The 18,708-nt window shown below is 39.3% G+C and overlaps 1 protein-coding gene across 1 annotated transcript in view; it reads left to right on the top strand.

The window, feature by feature from the left end:
• Positions 1 to 18,708, top strand: part of ADGRV1 (adhesion G protein-coupled receptor V1) — a 500,208-nt gene that overhangs the window by 386,393 nt on the left and 95,107 nt on the right. Inside the window, exon 88 of the mRNA XM_039255493.1 lies at positions 17,707 to 17,864. Within this exon, the coding sequence (XP_039111424.1) occupies positions 17,707 to 17,864 (158 nt within the window). The remainder of the gene's footprint in view (positions 1 to 17,706; positions 17,865 to 18,708) is intronic.

The following is an 18,708-nucleotide window of genomic DNA, read 5'->3' as shown; positions in this document are numbered from 1 at the left end:
CTACTCCACTTCTCAAGGCCCTCCACTCAGCTTTGATCTTATGGGTCATACCTTGACATTTTCACTGGGTTCAAGGGCCCGAGAAGAGAGCATTGGTTCAGTTAACTGCTTCCTTCCTGGTGCAGCTGTGAGTTCTGGACTGTTTGGGGCACTTTTGAAATTCTTATATGGAGGCTCTCTTGAGATTCCTTCATAATTATCCTTCCCTCAGACTGTAAAATGTAAAATGTAAAATTAGAAGACCTGTAAAATGATGTGTCTCGCTTTCACTTCAGGCCTTTTTTCTGAAGTTAGTAAAATACACGGTGTGTGTATCTTTGTACCAGTCAAGCCTGTGTTTTAATGTCATGTGGTTATCAATTCTGGTCCCTGCCTCCCCGAATCAGTGCATGTACACAAATCCTTAGCCTTGAAAGTTTTATAGCCCCAGAGGAACAAAGATTAATCATAATTATGTTATCTTCCTGAAAATCTCAAACCATGCTTCCCTTTTTAAGAGCACAGATGATTCCTGAACCAACAGGAAGCAAGGCTCAGAAATTTCTGAGCATTGTCTTTTCTTTGCCCTTGTCTGAGAAAGAGAGTATGGCTTTCTCAAGACTGTCCAAGTGATTTTCTTCCCAGGTCACTTAAGTAACAAGTGCCCTTCTCAATTCTTACTTTTTTCTTGGCAAATACAATTTCACCATCCAGCTCCCGTTTCTCCCATCTTCCTTTGAGCTTCTGCCACTCTCCAGGTGGCTGTGCTATCTCACTTAACACATTGCATTAGGATTTGTCATGACCCTCTTCTCCATGCTAGACTCTGATCTTCTCCAGGTCAGGAGGCTTGTATTATTCATCACTATATGCAGAGGGCATAGCAGATAGTAGGCACATAGTTGTTGCCTGATAACACATGTTAAATTAGTGCCTGAGAAGCAGTCCGTGTTCCTCCATATTGGAAACAGTTGTGCTTCTCTTGAACTACTGTGTGTGTGAGCACGTGTGTGCATGCACCCAGAAACAGCTGCTAGAGAGCAGGCTGGGATGAATGTATAGCCTATTCATAGTAAATGGCACTTGGGTGCCCCACTCCTGATTTAATCTTAGTTTATTTTTTACTTGCCTCACTTCTCCCATTTTCATTTTAACTTATGTAGAATATATCATATAAGCTACTTAAAACCCTTTTAAGAACAGAAGCTAAACTTTAGTATTTTATAGAAATAATAAAGCATAGAGTAGGTCTAGCACCTGTTGCTGAGAGGGAAGCTATGGGGGAAAAACATCCTGAGGATGCTATTTGCTGTTACTCAGATACTGAAATTACATGATAGGAGCCTTTAACAAAGCTGCCTAATTGCCAGAGAAAATATCTTCCAAGTCCAGTAACGTTGCTGTGAAAAATAACAGCTTAGTCAAAGTAGGGAAGGCCACTTGATGGTATGCGCTCCCTTACCCTTCAAAACAGCACCTGTAGAAGGGTGCCTGGGTGGCTTAGTTGTTTAAGCGTCCAACTTCGGCCCAGGTCATAATCTCACGGTTCATGAGTTCGAGCCCTACTCTCTGCTGTCAGCACGGAGCCCACTTCGGATCCTCTGTCCCCTCCTCTGCACCTCTACTCCCACACCCCCTCCCCCACTCTCAAAATAAATAAACATTAAAAAAACAAAACAACCATAGAGAATCCTTGAATAGTTAAGGAATCTGCATTCCAATGTAAAGATTTAGTCCCACCTCACCTTTCTATGATTTTAAATGCAGGATTTTGTATACACAATTTTGGGTCACCAAAATGGCAAAACCAAATTTGGCAGAACCAAATGGAGATTTAAACACGTATGTTTTATTTTTTTTTTATTTTTTTTATTTTTTTTTAATGTTTTTTTTTATTTATTTCTGGGAGAGAGAGAGAGAGACAGCGTGAGCAGGGGAGGGTCAGAGAGAGAGGGAGTCACAGACTGAAACAGGCTCCAGGCTCTGAGCTGGCAGTCAGCACAGAGCCCTACGCGTGGCTCGAACCCACGAACCGCGAGATCATGACCTAAGCGAAAGTCGGACGCTTAACCGACTAAGCCACCCAGGCGCCCCTAAACACGTATGTTTTAAAAGATAGCATGTCTTTCTTGTTTTTGAGTTATCGAACATTGACCCAGGGCATTCACATTTAAGTCATTGATCTGGGTGTTCAAGGAAGCGCTTGCTCTTCTGAGAAGCGATATCAGACGTTACGTTCGAGGTGTTGATGATTTTTTCGGTAAACTTGCTTTTGCAAAAAATCAGTGATATTAACCAAATATTTGGGTTATGAATTATGAATACAGTTAAATGCCACATACGGTTTCTATACATGAGCAAGCATAACATTGTTTCAGCAAAGAATTAAACCAATTCACAGCTGAAGTAAATGATAATGGCTGTCCTTTATTGAATTCTTACCACATGTTGGGTACTGTCTGTCCTAAGCACCTTCATCAAATTAATCTCATTTAATTCTCACAACCCATTTATTTTAAAAAATAGATTTCACTTATATTTTACAAGTAAATATTATGAGACTCAGAGAACTTCACTCACTCATAGTCACATAACTATTAAATAGCCGTGCCAAGGTTCAAAGACAGAACCTGTCTGATTTAGAGTCCACATGTATAAGCACATGGCTTTCTCACTCTCTGTTTTTTGAAATCATCATACTCTTCCTGTTCCAATGTAGAACATCCCAGACAGTAGTAAGATTTTCTTAATTTTTTTTCTAGTGTTTATTTTTGAGAGAGAGAGAGAGAAAGAGTGGGAGAGGTGGAGGGGCAGAGAGAGAAGGAGACACAGAATCCAAAGCAAGCTCCAGACTCTGGGCTGTCAGTACAGAGCCCAATGTGGGGCTCAAACTCATGGACCTGAGATCATTACCTGAACTGAGGTCAGACACTGACTAAGCCACCCAAGTGCCCTGACAGTAGTAAGTTTTGATGCATTTCTACCCGTAATCAAACTCAGTAAGATTAGTCTCTGTTTTTTGTGATAGCAGGCAACAGAATCTTCAAGTGAGTATTTGAGGCGATCTCTCATGGAGGAGACGCCTAGGTGGCTCAGTCGGTTGAGCCTTGGACTTCGGTTCAGGTCATGATCTCACGTTTATGAGTCTGAGCCCCGCACTGGGGTTGCCTCTGTCAGCATAGATCTTCTCTCTGCCCCTCCCCTGCTCATTCTCTCTCTCTCTCAAAAATAAATATTTTTTTAAAAATAGTAAATAAGTAAATAAATGAATAAAATAAAAGTATATGAGGGGTGCCTGGGTGGCTCAGTCAGTTAAGCATCTGACTCTTGATTTCAACTCAGGTCAGGTTGTGAGATCAAGCCCCACATCCAGCCACACTTACCGTGAAGCCTGCTCAAGATTCTCTCTCTTCCTCTGCCCCTCACTCACTCACACACATGCTCTCTCGCTCTCTCTCACTCTCTCTGTCTCCTCTCTCTCCCTCTCTCAAAAATTTAAAAAGAAAAAATATTTTAACTACATGATACCCTCCCAAATGGTATGTATGTCACACTCTTGAATTTCTAGCATGTTTTAAAAATTATTTCTATTTCATGGGACATGAAACTTTTATTTGAAGAGAGAATAAGAAAAAGAACTAGTGTACCATCAAAAAGGAAGTTTTTATGGCCCAGCTCTACCATTAAGTTTTGACAATTAAAAAGTTAAGAACCTCACCCAAAAACATTTAGTGCATATTAGATCAAGACTTTTTTTTTTTTTAATTAAAAGAAACTCAGAAAGCTCATGAAGAAAATAGTCTTAAATTTTTTAAGGCAGGTTTTAGGCTATTTGGATTTTTCTCACACATTCATGACTATGCTCAGAAATTAATATCACCCTGCTGTTCCCATTTCATTTCACTGCCCTGAAATCCTGTTGTTGAAATTACAAGACTTGAAAATAACAGGAACATCCTGTTGTCAAAAATAAATTCCTTATGATAAAATACTGTTTCTACTAAAGCCAGGTTTTGTTTTATTTTGTTTTGTTTTGTAGGGGGTGGAAAGACCTCAGTGAGAGAGGGGACAGAATACGATTTTGGATTCACTGCCCTTCCCCTCCTATCTTTGTTATATCTCCAACTAAATGGAATTGATTCTTTCATATGAATTTTTACATTTTGCAAAAATGTTAATATGTGTTGTCATTAAAAACTCTCGTAGGAAGGAAAAAATAACTTTCCTGGGAGCAGTAAGTTAAGTATTGTCTAAGTTGCCTGACTCATGACTCTTGAGTATTATACTCAGAAATATGGGTGTTTATCATTTCTTCTATGATTTATTCAGTAGTCCCCTAGCTCCTAGCAACTCATATGCAAAGTAAAGTAAAACATGAAAGACACTTCCTAAGAAAGGGATTTTTAGATTGTTAGCAGAATGTGACCCTTGCAAACATTTTAGGCTATTTGTCTCTTGAGTCCCACTTATGCTTCGGAGCCTCAGTTAAAGCACTGACTTAGAAGTTCAGTCAGGTGCCTGGCAAGCCTCAGAGGTTCTTGCATCTTTGGCTTTGGAGGAAGGATGAGTGGTCTTTTCATCTCTTCTAGTTCTCAGATTCTATGAAGAAACATTTTCTTAAATGAACGGAGGAAGTGCATTGATCCACCTGGTGAGCCAGGCAGGTAGATGGGGACATACACAGTGCTTGCTTTCCAACAGTTAACACTGAGAATGCTCCAGCATCTACCCCATCCAGGAGGCAGGCTCCCTCCTCTAGAAAACCATCAACCAACTGACTTTATCTCTCCAGCATCCTTTGCCCCCTCCTTGAAGGCTTTGTGGGGCAGTGAGAAAGAAGCTGTTCTGATCACCTCAGGAAGCCCCCGAACCAATGTCTCTGTCTGCTACTGCTCACACTTCAGGGCCAAGCTTGCTTGTCGGCGTGTGGTAGTGCCATCATGTTACATACCTTCACTAGATGTTCCTCTTTCTGAATGAGCCCTAATTACCTTGACGTTTCAAGTTAGAACCAAGTTTTAACAACTTGTCTTACAGAAACAAACATGAGTCATGGGGAAAAGCTGCAGAGGGAAAGTTTTCTTCCTTCCCCTTTTGCAGAGCCATTGTGGACACAGGCACACTTGCCTGTTATTTGTGTGACTGAATCACTAAATATCTGCTGATTGGTAAGGAATTGGAAAGGGAAAAAACTGATATCAAACCTCTCCTCTTCCATGAAGTCTTCCCTGACTACTCCAGTTAAAAAGTGTTCCTCTCATTGAATTCCTACTGTTCAGCATTTTTCCCTGGCACATAAAGGTGATAGATGTTACACTTCTCTCTCTACTATTTGGGATCCCGTTTTTCTTCACATGTGGGTTAAGTCTTGTATATACCTAAGAGGATTTGGAGCTTCATTATAGATGATGATAATAATAATGGGAAATAGATTTTATTGTGTGCCTACAGCATGCCAGGCTCTGAGCCAAGATCTTTACCTGTATTAACTCATTGAGTTCTTAATCTCATCTCTGAGGTAGATGCTATTGTTCTTCCCATTTTCCTTGTTAGGAAACTGAGGTCAGGATAAAAGGTCAATACTGGCCCATGTCACAAAGTCAATTAAAGGTGTACCTACAATTGGCTCAAATAGTCTGGTTCCAGAGCCTTTGTTCTTTTTTTTTTCTTTTTTAATTTTTTTTTAATGTTTATTTTTGGAGAGAGAGACAGACAGAGTGTGAGTAGGTGAAGGGGCAGAAAGAGAGGGAGACACAGACTCTGAAGCAGGTTCCAGGCTCTGAGTTGTCAACACAGAGCCCGACATGGGGCTCAAACCTACAAACCATGAGATCATGCCTGGAGCCAAAGTCAGACACTTAACCGACTGAACCACCCAGGTGCCCGCCAACCTTTTTAAATTTTTTAATGTTTGTTTACTTTTGGAGAGTAAAATTGAGCATGAGCAGGGGAAGGAGCAGAGAGAGAGAGAGCCTTCATTCTTAACAGTACACTCTTTTTTGTAGACAGTATTATCCTAATTCAATTAGAGCCTTCTACCTACTCTGTTCTTCTCACCCTTATACCCTCAATAGTGACATCATTTATTTTCCTTTGAGAAACTTCTTTACATAAACCATAAAGGAGATCACATTATATATATATCTAGTATCTACTTTAGGGCTTTCCCACTTGGGACTCTTCACTGTTGCTTCTACAGCTGTATAATCCAGTCTTTCAGACTTCAGAGCTTTTAAGGAAAGTGAAATGTGTCATTTCCTCACCAAAACTGGGAATTTCCCAGAGAGTGAATAGAATTTTGGCCTCCATATCCTTCACTTCCAGTTTTACTTTTCTTTTCTGAAATTAATCCATGAGTTCTGTCTTGTTTTGCCCAGGTATTATGGTCCATAGTTCTTGTTTTGTTTTGTTTCAGATTTTTGTTTAAATTCTAGTTAGTTAACATACAGTACCATATTGGTTTCAGGAGTAGAATTTAGTGATTCATGACTTATGTGTAAGACCCAGTGCTCGACACAAATGGCCCCATTTAACACTTATCACCCATCTAGCCCTTCCCCCATCCACCTGCCCTCCAGCAACCTTCAGTTTGTTCTCTAGTTAAGAGTATCTTAGAGCTCCTGGGTGGCTCAGTCTGTTAACCCTCTGACTCTTGATTTCAGCTCAGGTCATGATCTCATGCTTCTCTCTTTCCCTCTCTCTCTGCCCCTCTCCCACCCATTCTCTCTCTCTATATATATATAAATAAATAAACTTTTTTTAAAAGTCTATTATGGTTTGGTTCCCTCTCTTTTTCCCCCATTCCCCTATGTTCATCTGTTTTGATTCTACATATTCTTAACTTTTTACACATTTATTAGATATCCTTTACATGTTAGGAGCACATTATGGGATTTTATAATAATCTTTTTATTTATAAAAATTTTAAATATTTTATATTTTATTATATAATATATAAAATATTTTATAATAAAATATAATTATATTATATAATTAATTATATATAATTATATATTATAAATATTTATAAAATTTATTAAAATTTATAAATTTTTTTTGCTCCACCATCCTTCCGGAAAGGAGTTATACCTCTTGCACTGCTTATGTTTCCACTTATAACTGTCACGTTGCAAACATATATAAATATTGAATAAATATTAATTAATGGTAATGTCATAGACCGGCTCTAGCAGCCACCTAGTATGAACATATCAAGGGTGAGATATTTAAAACACATCTTTGATATGCTAACCCATGACTTTGAAGACCAACATCCTTAAATATTTGTTCAATAAAACATTCAGGATATCAGACTTGAAATGGGCCCAGCATCAGAGCTGAGCATTGGAGTTAAGACATAACTATGTTATGTACAACTTGAGATAATGACCTTAAAATGCTTGACATATCACCTCGTCTACTCACATTTCACTTGTTTTTTCAGTAGTTAAAAGTTACCCCTGTTGTTATCAGGATATTTTACTAAGAGCACAAGGAAGTGTACAGTATATTTTAAACAGCATTGACTAAATCCGCTTAACAGTGTTTAATGATTTGACGTCAACATTTAGGAACATCCGTTATTGCAGCGTGCTATAAATGTTAATGTGACTGTAGGTAATACACGATGAAGGTGTGATTGAGCACTCACTTCTGCAGGGAGCGCTCTGGAAGTTTTCTCTTGAAGCATTTGCAGCTTTCACATAAAGTCAGAGGAATCTGTGGACCTAATCCCCAAGGCAATATAATGTGGCTACCAGTCAGTAAAATGTGATTGATTATAGGTTGGATTATAGGGGCCCTGGGTGGCTCAGGGGATTGAGTGTCTGACTTTGGCTCAGGTTCATGATCTCACAGTTTGTGGGTTCGAGCCCCATGTTGGGCTTTGAGCTGACAGTGTACAGTCTGCTTCAGATTCTCTGTCTCCCTGTCTCTCTGCCCCTTCTCTGCTCGTTCTGTCTCTCTCTCTCAAAAATAGATAAACATTAAAAAAGTTTTTAAGTTGGATTATCCTTCTATCAAGTGATTTTTGCTATTTGGAGAAATCCCCACCACTATTATCAGAATTTGTTGACCCTTAAAATATCTATACCATCACATTTCTAACTTTCTCATATTTTTCATGGCTCTAATGAAACATACAAGTGTATTGTAAGAGTATTTGGGAAAGGAATGCCTCAAATTCTACAAAGTCTTCATCAGGAAAAGAAAGTAATATTTGTAATAACATGATACATGCCCCCCAACTCTCTCTAAGCTATTACTAAATATTTTGAACTTATTGAAATCTCAGATTTAAAGCACAAAAAAATTAAAACTACATTTGCAGTTTTAACCTAAGATGGAAGGTACTGCCTCCTGGCTGTGTGATGAGGGATTAGCTTCACCTGAAGGTGCTTTCCTGCTAAAGCTTATAAGGGAAAGCTCTTTGTCCACAAGTGCAATCATGAAGTAAAATGAGGGTTGGGTGATACAAGAAAACAAATATTTTTTTTGACATTAATCTTGTATTCTCATGGTAACCTCTATAAGTCCTTTTTTTATAAACTTAAAAAACCTATCATTTTACCATCTTCTGATACAAGAAGGTGATATGATTAGTCAGAAATGATTTAGCCGTCCATTCAGACGGCTTGGTGAGTAATAGGTAAGGGCAGGACACCTTTGAATGCTCTGGGACAATGACATTTTCCAGTACCAAACAATTTCGTTTTATGAGAACACAGCGCATTAGTACATGTAAAAAATAACAAGTCAGCCTGACCTTATTATGTTTAAATTCTGAAGGGGCTTGATTCACTGGAATCTACCTGGAGCAAAGTTCCCAAGCACTGTCCAATAGGCTGATTGCAGCAGTAGCATCAGGGAACAGACTGTTTGGACTTGAGCTTCTTCAGAATGTTTTTTTATCAACTATCTAATCTTTGTTAATACTTTGAGTTTATGTGTAAATATATTTTACTTTTTTAATGAGCTAGGTATGTGGGCAACTGTCTCATTCAACAAGAGCTAATTATATATGATACAAGGCGGTTTTTTGGTGTATATATCTGACCTTGAAGATTTTAGGCAGTTTAATATTTGATGAATTTAAATATTTGCTCTCTTTGAAATATATGAAACAATATTGCTCTGGTATGTGCATGTTTTTCCTTCCTCAGTCTTTTCAAGTATATAAACATATAGATACATTTTAAACACTAAAAGGTGAGACTGATTCTTATTCTTTGGTCCTTTGACTTCTTCTAAGGCAGTTATCCATGAATTGAGTTAGATAGCAGAAATAACCAGGGCATAGCCTGAGCTCTAGAACTGGTAGACAAGGCAGTGATCTCCTTTTCCATCTTCAAGAGCAACGTTGTTTGAAACAACAGTGTGTGTTCACTCCCTCTTTCTTTATCACTCACTCACTAGCTGTGTTTTAATTGTGGCCACTATAGTTGCATGTAAAACCTACTAAAGCTATTTGAAGTAAAGGAAGTGGAGTTATAGGCAGTCTCAGGAATTCTCATGGATATTCAGAAGCAGATAATGAGATATAGTTGGACCTCAGAGAACCTGGAATTAATGTGCTGAAAACCAAGACCACACTTTTCATCTCTTAGGGACCACAGAATCTCCCACATCTTCTTGTGAGTATCTCAGTACCCATCCACACCTTCCTTTTCTCCTCCCTTTGTCCATTTCTTCTGTATATTCATTGTGTTTTTTCTCCAGTGTGGATGTTTGTCCTGATTGTACATCAATTCTAGTATCCACTGCTATCTGGCACTTATCCATGTCAAATGCTTTTTTTAAAGTATTTATTTATTTAGAGAGAGAGAGAGAACACTTGCACACACGTGCATTGAGGGAGGGGCAGAGAGAGGGAGAGAGAGAATCCCAAGCCGGCTTCCTGCTGCCAGTGAAGAGCCTGATTCAGGGCTCGAACCAACAAACCGTGAGATCATGACCTGAGTTGAAATCAAGAATCAGATGCTTAACAGACTGAGGCACCAGATGCCCACCCCCCATGTCAGATTATTAAGAGCAGAAAGTTGATTGGCTCAGCTGAACTTTGAGAGCAGAGGCACCAAATTATAAATCAGGGACAAGCCAGAAAAATGACTGTCTTTCCTCAGGTTGCTAATCCCAGGCTTCTACATACGACAGATTTCTGTTTCTTTTTTTTTGCTGCCTGCCACTTTTCTGTTCTTCAGGCTACTATGACCACCATGTGCTATGAGATCTCTTGAGAATGATTCTCCATGGGATTAGAAAGCCCCTTGGCTTCTCTGCCAAAGAGATGTAAAGATTGGTTAAGTTGTTAATTACATTCAGCTACTTTATGTCCCACGCGTGCACTAGAGAAGTGCTTCCCAAACTTTCAGTGTGCACGTGAAACACCTGGGGATCTTGTTAAAATGCAGTTTCCTTGGGAGCTGTTGTGGGGGTGTGAGATTCTGCATTTTTAACAAGCTCCTGGGTTATGCTGCTGCCCATGCTGATAAAAGAACAATACTTTCCGTAGAAAGCTAGATTCTGAAGTGCTGTGCACCTACTGTAAATGCAGTCTTCTGGATAGGAAGCACCATGCCCAGGTATCTTTATATGCTCTTCCATGTCCAGCAGTGTATCTGATATGTGATAGAATTCAAACATTGCTTGGGTTATTATTGAAATAGGCGCACGTGAAATACAGGATTTTCTTTGCCTGCTTTTTTTTTTCAGTGAGTGGTTTTTTAAAAAGTGCTAAAAATCAGTTACATCAATAAACATTTCTTAAGGGTCTGATTATGCAATAAACTTTTCTTAAGGAGAAATATAAGGAAAATATTACAGTTCTGGCCTCAAGGAGAACACTGGCATGTTTACCACTAATATATTTTTACTAGAATTGTGGAAACAATTTTAGAATTGTAGGGGTAATAATTAAGGTAAATGAGCCTGTTGATGCTGCTAGCAATTGGACCTTGTGTAATTTAGAAGCCATTTTTCTATACATACAGTGAGGTTAGTGGAGTTGGTGGGATGCTTATGTGTGATAATGCATATAATAAATGCCAGCACCTAGTAAGTGATGGCTGTTGTTTTATGAGTAATGATGGTGGATTTAAGAATAATAGCAGTAATATTTCAGACAGTTTTCATTATCCAGCTAATTCACTCTAGGAAAATACTTTGTCCCTACCCTTCCTCTCTAAGTCCATATATTACCCTAATGTGCAAATTCACTTTGTAGGGCTTATCTGCAATTTAATCTTAATATTGTTCTTGTTTAAAGTTTAAACTTCAAGGAACATGCATTTTAAGAATTCCATTGATTTCCCTTGGTACGAAACTGCTATATGCACTATAATAGAAGGAAAGAAAAATAAACTTATTTTCCTACATTGCAGCTAGTTAAACCTAAAATGTTATTTTTTCCTTCACTCTGATGTCATCATAAATGTATTCAGGAGAAAAAATTAATGTGCTTAAAGTGTTTCTCTAAACCTCTCTTGCCATGTTGAATAGGACAGAAAATACATACATATACACAAATTTGCATGCATATATACATAAATTCACAAGTGAGTGAAAAATGGGTTAATTAATATCATCTTTGGAAAGAAAGTAAATGGGACATGCAGTGAAAGGAATATTGAAATCACTAGTATTGGCTGAGATCTTATTTGTAAACGATAATCATCTGCATAATGTATAACATCTGTATTCTTCAACTAAGGCCAATAAACAGATATATTGTACTGCCCACACAAAATAGAAACCAGTTTGCAATAATTGAACAATTTTTCATTCATCATACACTCAACCAGTTTCTAGAATAAAACTGACAGACCATCTCCTTTATCCACACATAAAGTAGCATATCACCATGAGCTTACATGAAGGAAAAGTTGGTTGGGGCAACAAATGTAGCTGTTGATGATGTTAATGGTGATGCCACCATTAACAAAATCTTAAGGAGACCCACCCTGTGGGAGGTTGGCACATGGGTCTCTGAATCATAACCTTTACCTGGGCCTTATTGAGGAGAGTACTTACAAAGAAGACTTTAGAAACCAACATTTAGAGTTGACCCTTGAACAACACAGTTTGAAATGCACAGGTCCCTCTTATATGTGGCTTTTTAAAATAAATAACTGTGTATACTGTAAATGTATGTTCTCTTCCTTATGATGTTCTCTTCTCTAGCTTACGTTATTCTACAGTACAATATAGAATACATACAAATATGTGTCAGTCGCTGTGTATGTTATCAGTAAGGCTTCCAGTCAGCAGTAGGCTATCAGTAGGTAAGTTTTTGGGGAGTCAGTAGTTATACATGGATTTTTTTACTGGAACAGGCATCAGTGCCTCTAATCCCTGCATTGTTCAAGGGTCAGCAGTGCTTTTCTTCCATTACCTAGTTCTTTTTTCATTACCTATGTGACCCAGATATAACCCAGATAGCAGCTCCCTCGATTTTTTAAGTACTCCAGTATACCAAGGTCAACTTGTTCCTTAAAATAAAATTTAAATGGACTCAAATCACAGCCTCGCATACAAGGAGTTCCCAGCGTCCTTCCCAGTATTTTTAGCAGTTGTAAGTGGAGCTTACATCTCTCCTGGACTCCTTTGCTTCTGAGTTCCTTCTCATGTTGATTTCATACAGGAAAAAAGAAACAAATACCCCATGCCACCCACAGATATATAGATATAGATATATATAGATATAGATATAGATATAGATATATTTTTTTTTTACATCAAGTTAGGTAATTCAAGTGAAAACACTTCAAGAAGTATGAAGTGCTGCTGCTAGGAATTTACCCAAGGGATACAGAAATGCTGAGGCATAGGAGCACATGGACCCCAATGTTCATAGCAGCACTCTCCACAATAGCTAAAACATGGAAAGAGCCTAAGTGTCCATCAACAGATGAATGGATCAAGAAGATGTGGTTTATCTGTACCATGGAATACTACATGGCAATGAGAAACAATGAAATCTGGCCATGTGTAGCAACATGGATGGACCTTGAGGGTGTTATGCTGAGCGAAATAAGTCAGGCAGAGAAGGACAAATATCATATGTTTGCACGTATAGGAGGATTAGGAGGAACTTGACGGAGGAACAAGGGGGAGAAGAAGCGGGGAAATGGTGGGGGAAAGGGAGAGAGGCAAACCATGAGAGACTCTTGAATGCTGACAAAAACTGAGGACTGATGGATGTGGGGGGGAGGGGAGGATGGGCATGGAGGAGGGCACTTTGGGGATGAGCACTGAGTGTTATGTAGAAACTAATTTGACAATAAACTATTTGTAAAAAAAATAAAAAATAAAAAATAAATAAAAAGCTTTTCAAATAATCTCAAAAAAAAAAAAAAAAAAAAGAAGTATGAAGTGCTGTCTAGGGGAGGTAATAATCTTCCTAAATGAGAAAATGACATAAAGCATTGTGAATGCTCTAAGAGCAGACCAGAAGGGGAAAAACTGAAGATAATGAAATACCATCTACTTGTTACATCTGGCTTTTGAAAATAGAGAAAAGGGCGAAGTCCCAACTAGATTTTGAAGTCACTTTGATTGTCTGTGGGTTATAATAAGAAAGGAAATTTACCCATGAAAGTTTAAAAGGGAGCAAACAGCAAAAGTTAGTCATGAATCCAGAAGAGTATTCCACACTGGAAGAAAGAAGGGTCACCAGTATACTTTGAAGCTGGGTGAGCCAGTAATTACAAGGAACACATTTTCCTCACCCTTTTAAAGAAAGTAGATCCACATGGCCTTTGTCTCATTTTCTGGTGACTGCCAGGTCTGTTTTTGAAGCAGTGACTGCCAGAGCACTCATCAGCTGCTTCCACACAGCTCTTGGGTGTGCATGGCTCAGTCTCATTACTCACATTACAATCAGTTTTCCTGAGAATTTTTTCCCAGCCTCCTTTCAGAAACTATTTCTAACATGGCATTCACTGTTTCCCGATCCCATGCACATCACTTTCATGTGGTCTAATCCTCAAACTATCTGGATGTACTGCATCTCTTATTAGATTGGACTGGAAGAAATTTGGGTTGGTGAGGTTCATTTGTTGTTTTTCTTTTGAGGGCAGAATATACTTCATTTATCTTACGCACTTTTTTAAAAATTTTTTTTCAATGTTCTCAAGAGAGACCGAGTGTGAGCAGGGGAAGGGCAGAGAGAGAAGGAGACACAGAATCTAAAGCAGGCTCCAGGCTCTGAGCTGTCAGCACAGAGCCCGATGTCTGGTTCGAACCCAAAAACTGTGAGATCATGACCTGACCTGAAGTTGGACACTTAACCAGCTGAGCCACCCAGTTGTCCCTATCTTAGGCACTTTTAATTATATGTCAGAAGTTTTATTCTGACATTAAGAAATCCCATTACAATAATACTAATCAGAAAATTAGAGTAATAGCTATTAGCATTAAAGGAAAAGGTAAATGAGGAGAGTTCAAAAGAAGGTGTTCTTGTATTAAAAGTAATTTGAGGATATGGAATGACATAGCCCACTCCATCTACTTGCCATGGACAAAGTCACAGAAGTGAGGAGTCCCTGACTGCTATCTGCACTCGTGGGTTACTTTTATAGCCCTGTCTCATTTTCTGGTGTCTCGTTTGATAGTGTTTTAGAAGAGTTGTCCAGCTCTCTAGACCCTAAGAGAGGTGATGTGTGCATAAGACAGACCACTTTTTGCTGGAGGAAGACTGACATGGAGGTACAGCTACACGGAAGTGGGTGCAGGCAGGGCTGTGCAGTGCTGAGGTAGCCGAAAAGGCAGGAAGTGCTGCCGACAGGACCGGGCATGCTTTGGGGCCCAAGCTCTCCTCACAGTGATCTAGCCCCATGTTGCCCATGTGGAAGACAAACTTAGGGCACTCTCAGCAACCTACTACTCGTGAGAGGCCATGATTTGTGTGCCTCTGCAGAATCTGGAACAAAGTGGATCGCCTCTACATTGGTTAATTTTTGTGCCCCCTTTTATGAAAAAATGGGACAGCTTGGGCAAGTCATCACACAAGCAGGGAGAATGGCAAAGGAGATTTTTAAGAGCTGTGGCACATAGTTACCTTCTCTTACCAGGAGACACTGCAGACTTGCCAGAAGTGTTAGTAACTTCTTTGATCCACTTTGCTTCCTTTAACCAGGACAGTGTGCCATTCTTTAGGGTACTGCTTTCAAAAGTTGTTTTGGTTTTTTTTTATGTTTATTTATTGTTCAAGGAATGAGAGAGACAGAGCATGAGCTGGGGAGGGGCAGAGGGAGACACAGAATCCAGAGCATGTTCCAGGTTCTGAGCTGTCAGCACAGAGCGCGATGCGGGGCTCAAACTCACGAGCTGTGAGATCATGACCTGAGCCAAAGTTGGACGCTTAACTGACTGAGCCATCCAGGTGCCCCACAAAAGTTGTCTTCTAAAGTAAAGGGAAGTTTTTTGAAAGGCATTTCAGGTAGAGACATGACAATCAAATGTGATCAGCCACTGGGAAATGTAGATGTTGAAGAGTCAAACCTATGTTCTAGCACTTGGTGCAAGATGTTACTCCTCGAGCAGCTCACAAAAGATTCGGTAACCCCATTTTACAGACTGAGGTTATTATGATGACATTTTTCAAGGTAAAACTAAAGCAGTGAAGTCTGGGTGAGTTCCTTTGTCAGTGTCTGTGTTTGTCTAAGCAATTTTAGGCTAGTCTCTGGCAGTGAATCCGTAATTCAGATGAAAACAATTGCTTAAAGCCAGTGTACGTAAAATGAGTAGCCAACATAACTACTATTTTTAGTGCATAAATATATTCAAGATCAAAGCCATTAGTGTTTGCCTCTTTCATTTAATCATATGCCTTTTACCTGGAAGATACAGGTCCTGTGGCATACAGATGAGTGTGCAGGGAATGAATCAGGCTTTGTGCTGTCCAAATTAAATTCTAAAAGCCAGGATATTCATCATTCTGACAACTCTTTGCAGATGCAGAATGTGTATTGAAATATCTCTTGAAGTGTGTCTTGTTTATTTAAGGAATACATTTACCAGACATGTTAATTAGAAATAATACCTGAGTAAGGTCTTTAATAATGTGTCTCCTCTTAAATATAAAATTGAGGCACTGTTTTTCCCAGTTACAAGAATGGCTGTTTCTCCTGATTTTCCTATATTTTGGATTTTGAGGTTTCCTTCTAAATTGGTTACATTTTTTTTTCTTGAGTTTTCTTCAGAATCCATTCTTTTTGGCTATATGTAATCTGGGTTTATAGATATTATATACTAAAAATGGAGAAGTCGGAAAAAGATATTTCAAAGGAGACACTCATACTATTAAAACTTATTATAATTAAAAGTATTATAGTATTTTTTTTTATTTTTTAAAGGTTTGTTTATTTTTAAGAGAGAGCGCATAAGCATGGGAGGGGCAGAGAGAGAGGGGGACAGAGGATCTGAAATGGGCTTTGCGCTAACAGCATTGAGCCCGATGCGAGGCTCAAACCCCCAAATCATGAGATAATGACGTGAGCTGAAGTGGGACACTCAACCAACAGAGCCTCCCAGGAGCCCCAGTATTATAAGTTGTAAGAGGTGTGTTCTTTATAATACCTCAAAAGTACAGTTTTAGATATTGAGAACATATTTAGCAGTCCTCCATTTTGACATTTTTTGGTGAAACATTTCATGTAAATAACAAGAGGATTTTATGACCTGTGAGTAAAAATATCCAGTTAAAGGGGTGCCCGAGTGGCTCAGTGGATGAGCATCTTGACTTTGGCTCAGGTCATGATCCTGAACCTCGCAAGTTTGAATCCCACATAAGCCCTCTGCTGTCAGCGCACAGCCCACTTTGGATCCTCTGTCCCCGTCTGTCTCTGCCCCACCCCCACTCACTCTCTCTGTCTCTCTCAAAATAACTACATTTAAAAGAAATTTCCAGTTACATCTCTGAAACCATTTGCCATGGAATTTCAATGTTACCAAAATAAATCATGTAAGCTTACCTTGGACATCACTGATCTAAGTAAACTTCAGAATCCTAGATAGAATTGTGTAGTAGAACTTCCAAATGGAAAGTTGTCATTATTTTCAAGAAAATTAATGGCTCTTGGAGATACGTGTAACTTGGAAATGACAAAACTGTCATTCACTCAAAAAACAAGATTGTAGAAATGATAGAATGAGCCCTAGAAGTCCTTAAATTTGCCTTTAAGCAATGCCTTCTTGGGGCACCTGGGTGGCTTAGTTGGTTGGGCCGCCACCTCCTGCTCAGGTCATGATCTCACAGTTTGTGGGTTCAAGCCCCACATTGGGTTCTGTGTTGACAGCTCAGAGCCTGGAGCCTGCTTCAGATTCTATGTCTCCCTCTCTCTCTGCCCTTCCCCTGCTCACAAATAAACATTTGTAAAAAATGCCTTCTTTTATGAGGTCCTCAATAAGACCTTGATCTCAGTAGGCCAATAAGACAGAGCTAGAAAAGCGAACTTACGTTTCTCCAGTTTATTTTGCATTGACCTTTGTTGAAGTTTTCTGAGCACCTCAGGACTTGCGTGTTCCACAGAACCTGCTTTGTGAAGCAGTGGGTTGGATTTAATCATGTAGCCTGTACTCAAACAAAGCTTCAATTTGGCAACCCAAAAATTTGCTTTTGCCAATATTTAGATACAAAGAGCTAGTATAAAGTGATGATGTAACCCATTCCGAATTTAGAAACGTGTTTATTGAAGCTGTCTTAGTTGTCTTGTCTCTCCTCTCCCCTAGGTGTTTCATCCCAAACATCTATGTGGCTCTCTTCACTGCGGCTCTTGTTCCTCTAATGTGCCTTGTGGTGGTGTTTGTGGTGTTCATCCACGCCTACCAGGTGAAGCTGCAGTGGAAAGCATACGACGATGTCTTCCGAGGAAGAACAAATGCTGCAGGTTTGAAAGGAGCCCTTTTTGCACTTTTGAGATGGGAATTTTTTTAATGGTGGGGACATGTCACTGAATAATGTTTACCAAAAAAAAAAAAAAAAAAAGGAGAGAAGTTAGACTGAGCTCTAAGTCTCTAAGTTAAGCTGTGGCTCTGTAGTTTCACCTGTCTCTTGGCACCTCCTGACATGTCTCTCTTCAAGGCTCCGTAGGTTTTTATTGCTGGTTCCAGTTTTGTCCTTAAGATACTCATGTTCAAGGAGCACCTGAGTGGCTCAATCAGCTCATGACTGACTTTAGCTTAGGTCATGATCTCATAGTTCATGGATTTGAGCCCTGCATCAAGCTCTGTGCCAACAGCTCAGAGCCTGGAGCCTGCTTCGGATCCTGTCTCTCCCTCTCTCTCTCTGCCCTCCTCCCACTTTTGTACGCTCCCTCAAAAATAAATAAATAAACTTAAAAAACAGTTTTTTAAAAAAAGATACTTGTGTTCCAGGGGCACTTGGGTAACTCAGTCAGTTAGGCGACCAACTCTTGGTTTCAGCTCATGTCATGATCTCACAGTTGTGAGATCAAGGCCAGCGTTGGACTCTGTGCTGCCAGCCTGGAACCTGCTTAGGATTCTCTCTCTCCCTCTCTTTCTGCTTCTCCCCTGCTTGTATTCTCTTTCTCTCTCCCTCTCTCAAAATACTTAAACAAACATTTTTTAAAATTAAAAAAAAAAAAAGATACTTATGTTCAAGTAAATGCCTCACATCCTTGGGCACTACTTCCCCAGGCTTTCTTCAAGTCAAGCAAGAGCAACTTGTGTTCAACCTGTGAAATCTATTCATTTCTTTCAGCTTCTGAGACT

Source organism: Hyaena hyaena, unplaced genomic scaffold, assembly GCF_003009895.1.
Source record: "Hyaena hyaena isolate Hyena2069 unplaced genomic scaffold, ASM300989v1 scaffold_529, whole genome shotgun sequence".
In the NCBI taxonomy this organism is placed as follows: Eukaryota; Metazoa; Chordata; class Mammalia; order Carnivora; family Hyaenidae; genus Hyaena; species Hyaena hyaena.
The sequence above is the reverse complement of the archived record's forward strand: the minus strand, read 5'-3'. Positions and strand labels throughout refer to the sequence as shown.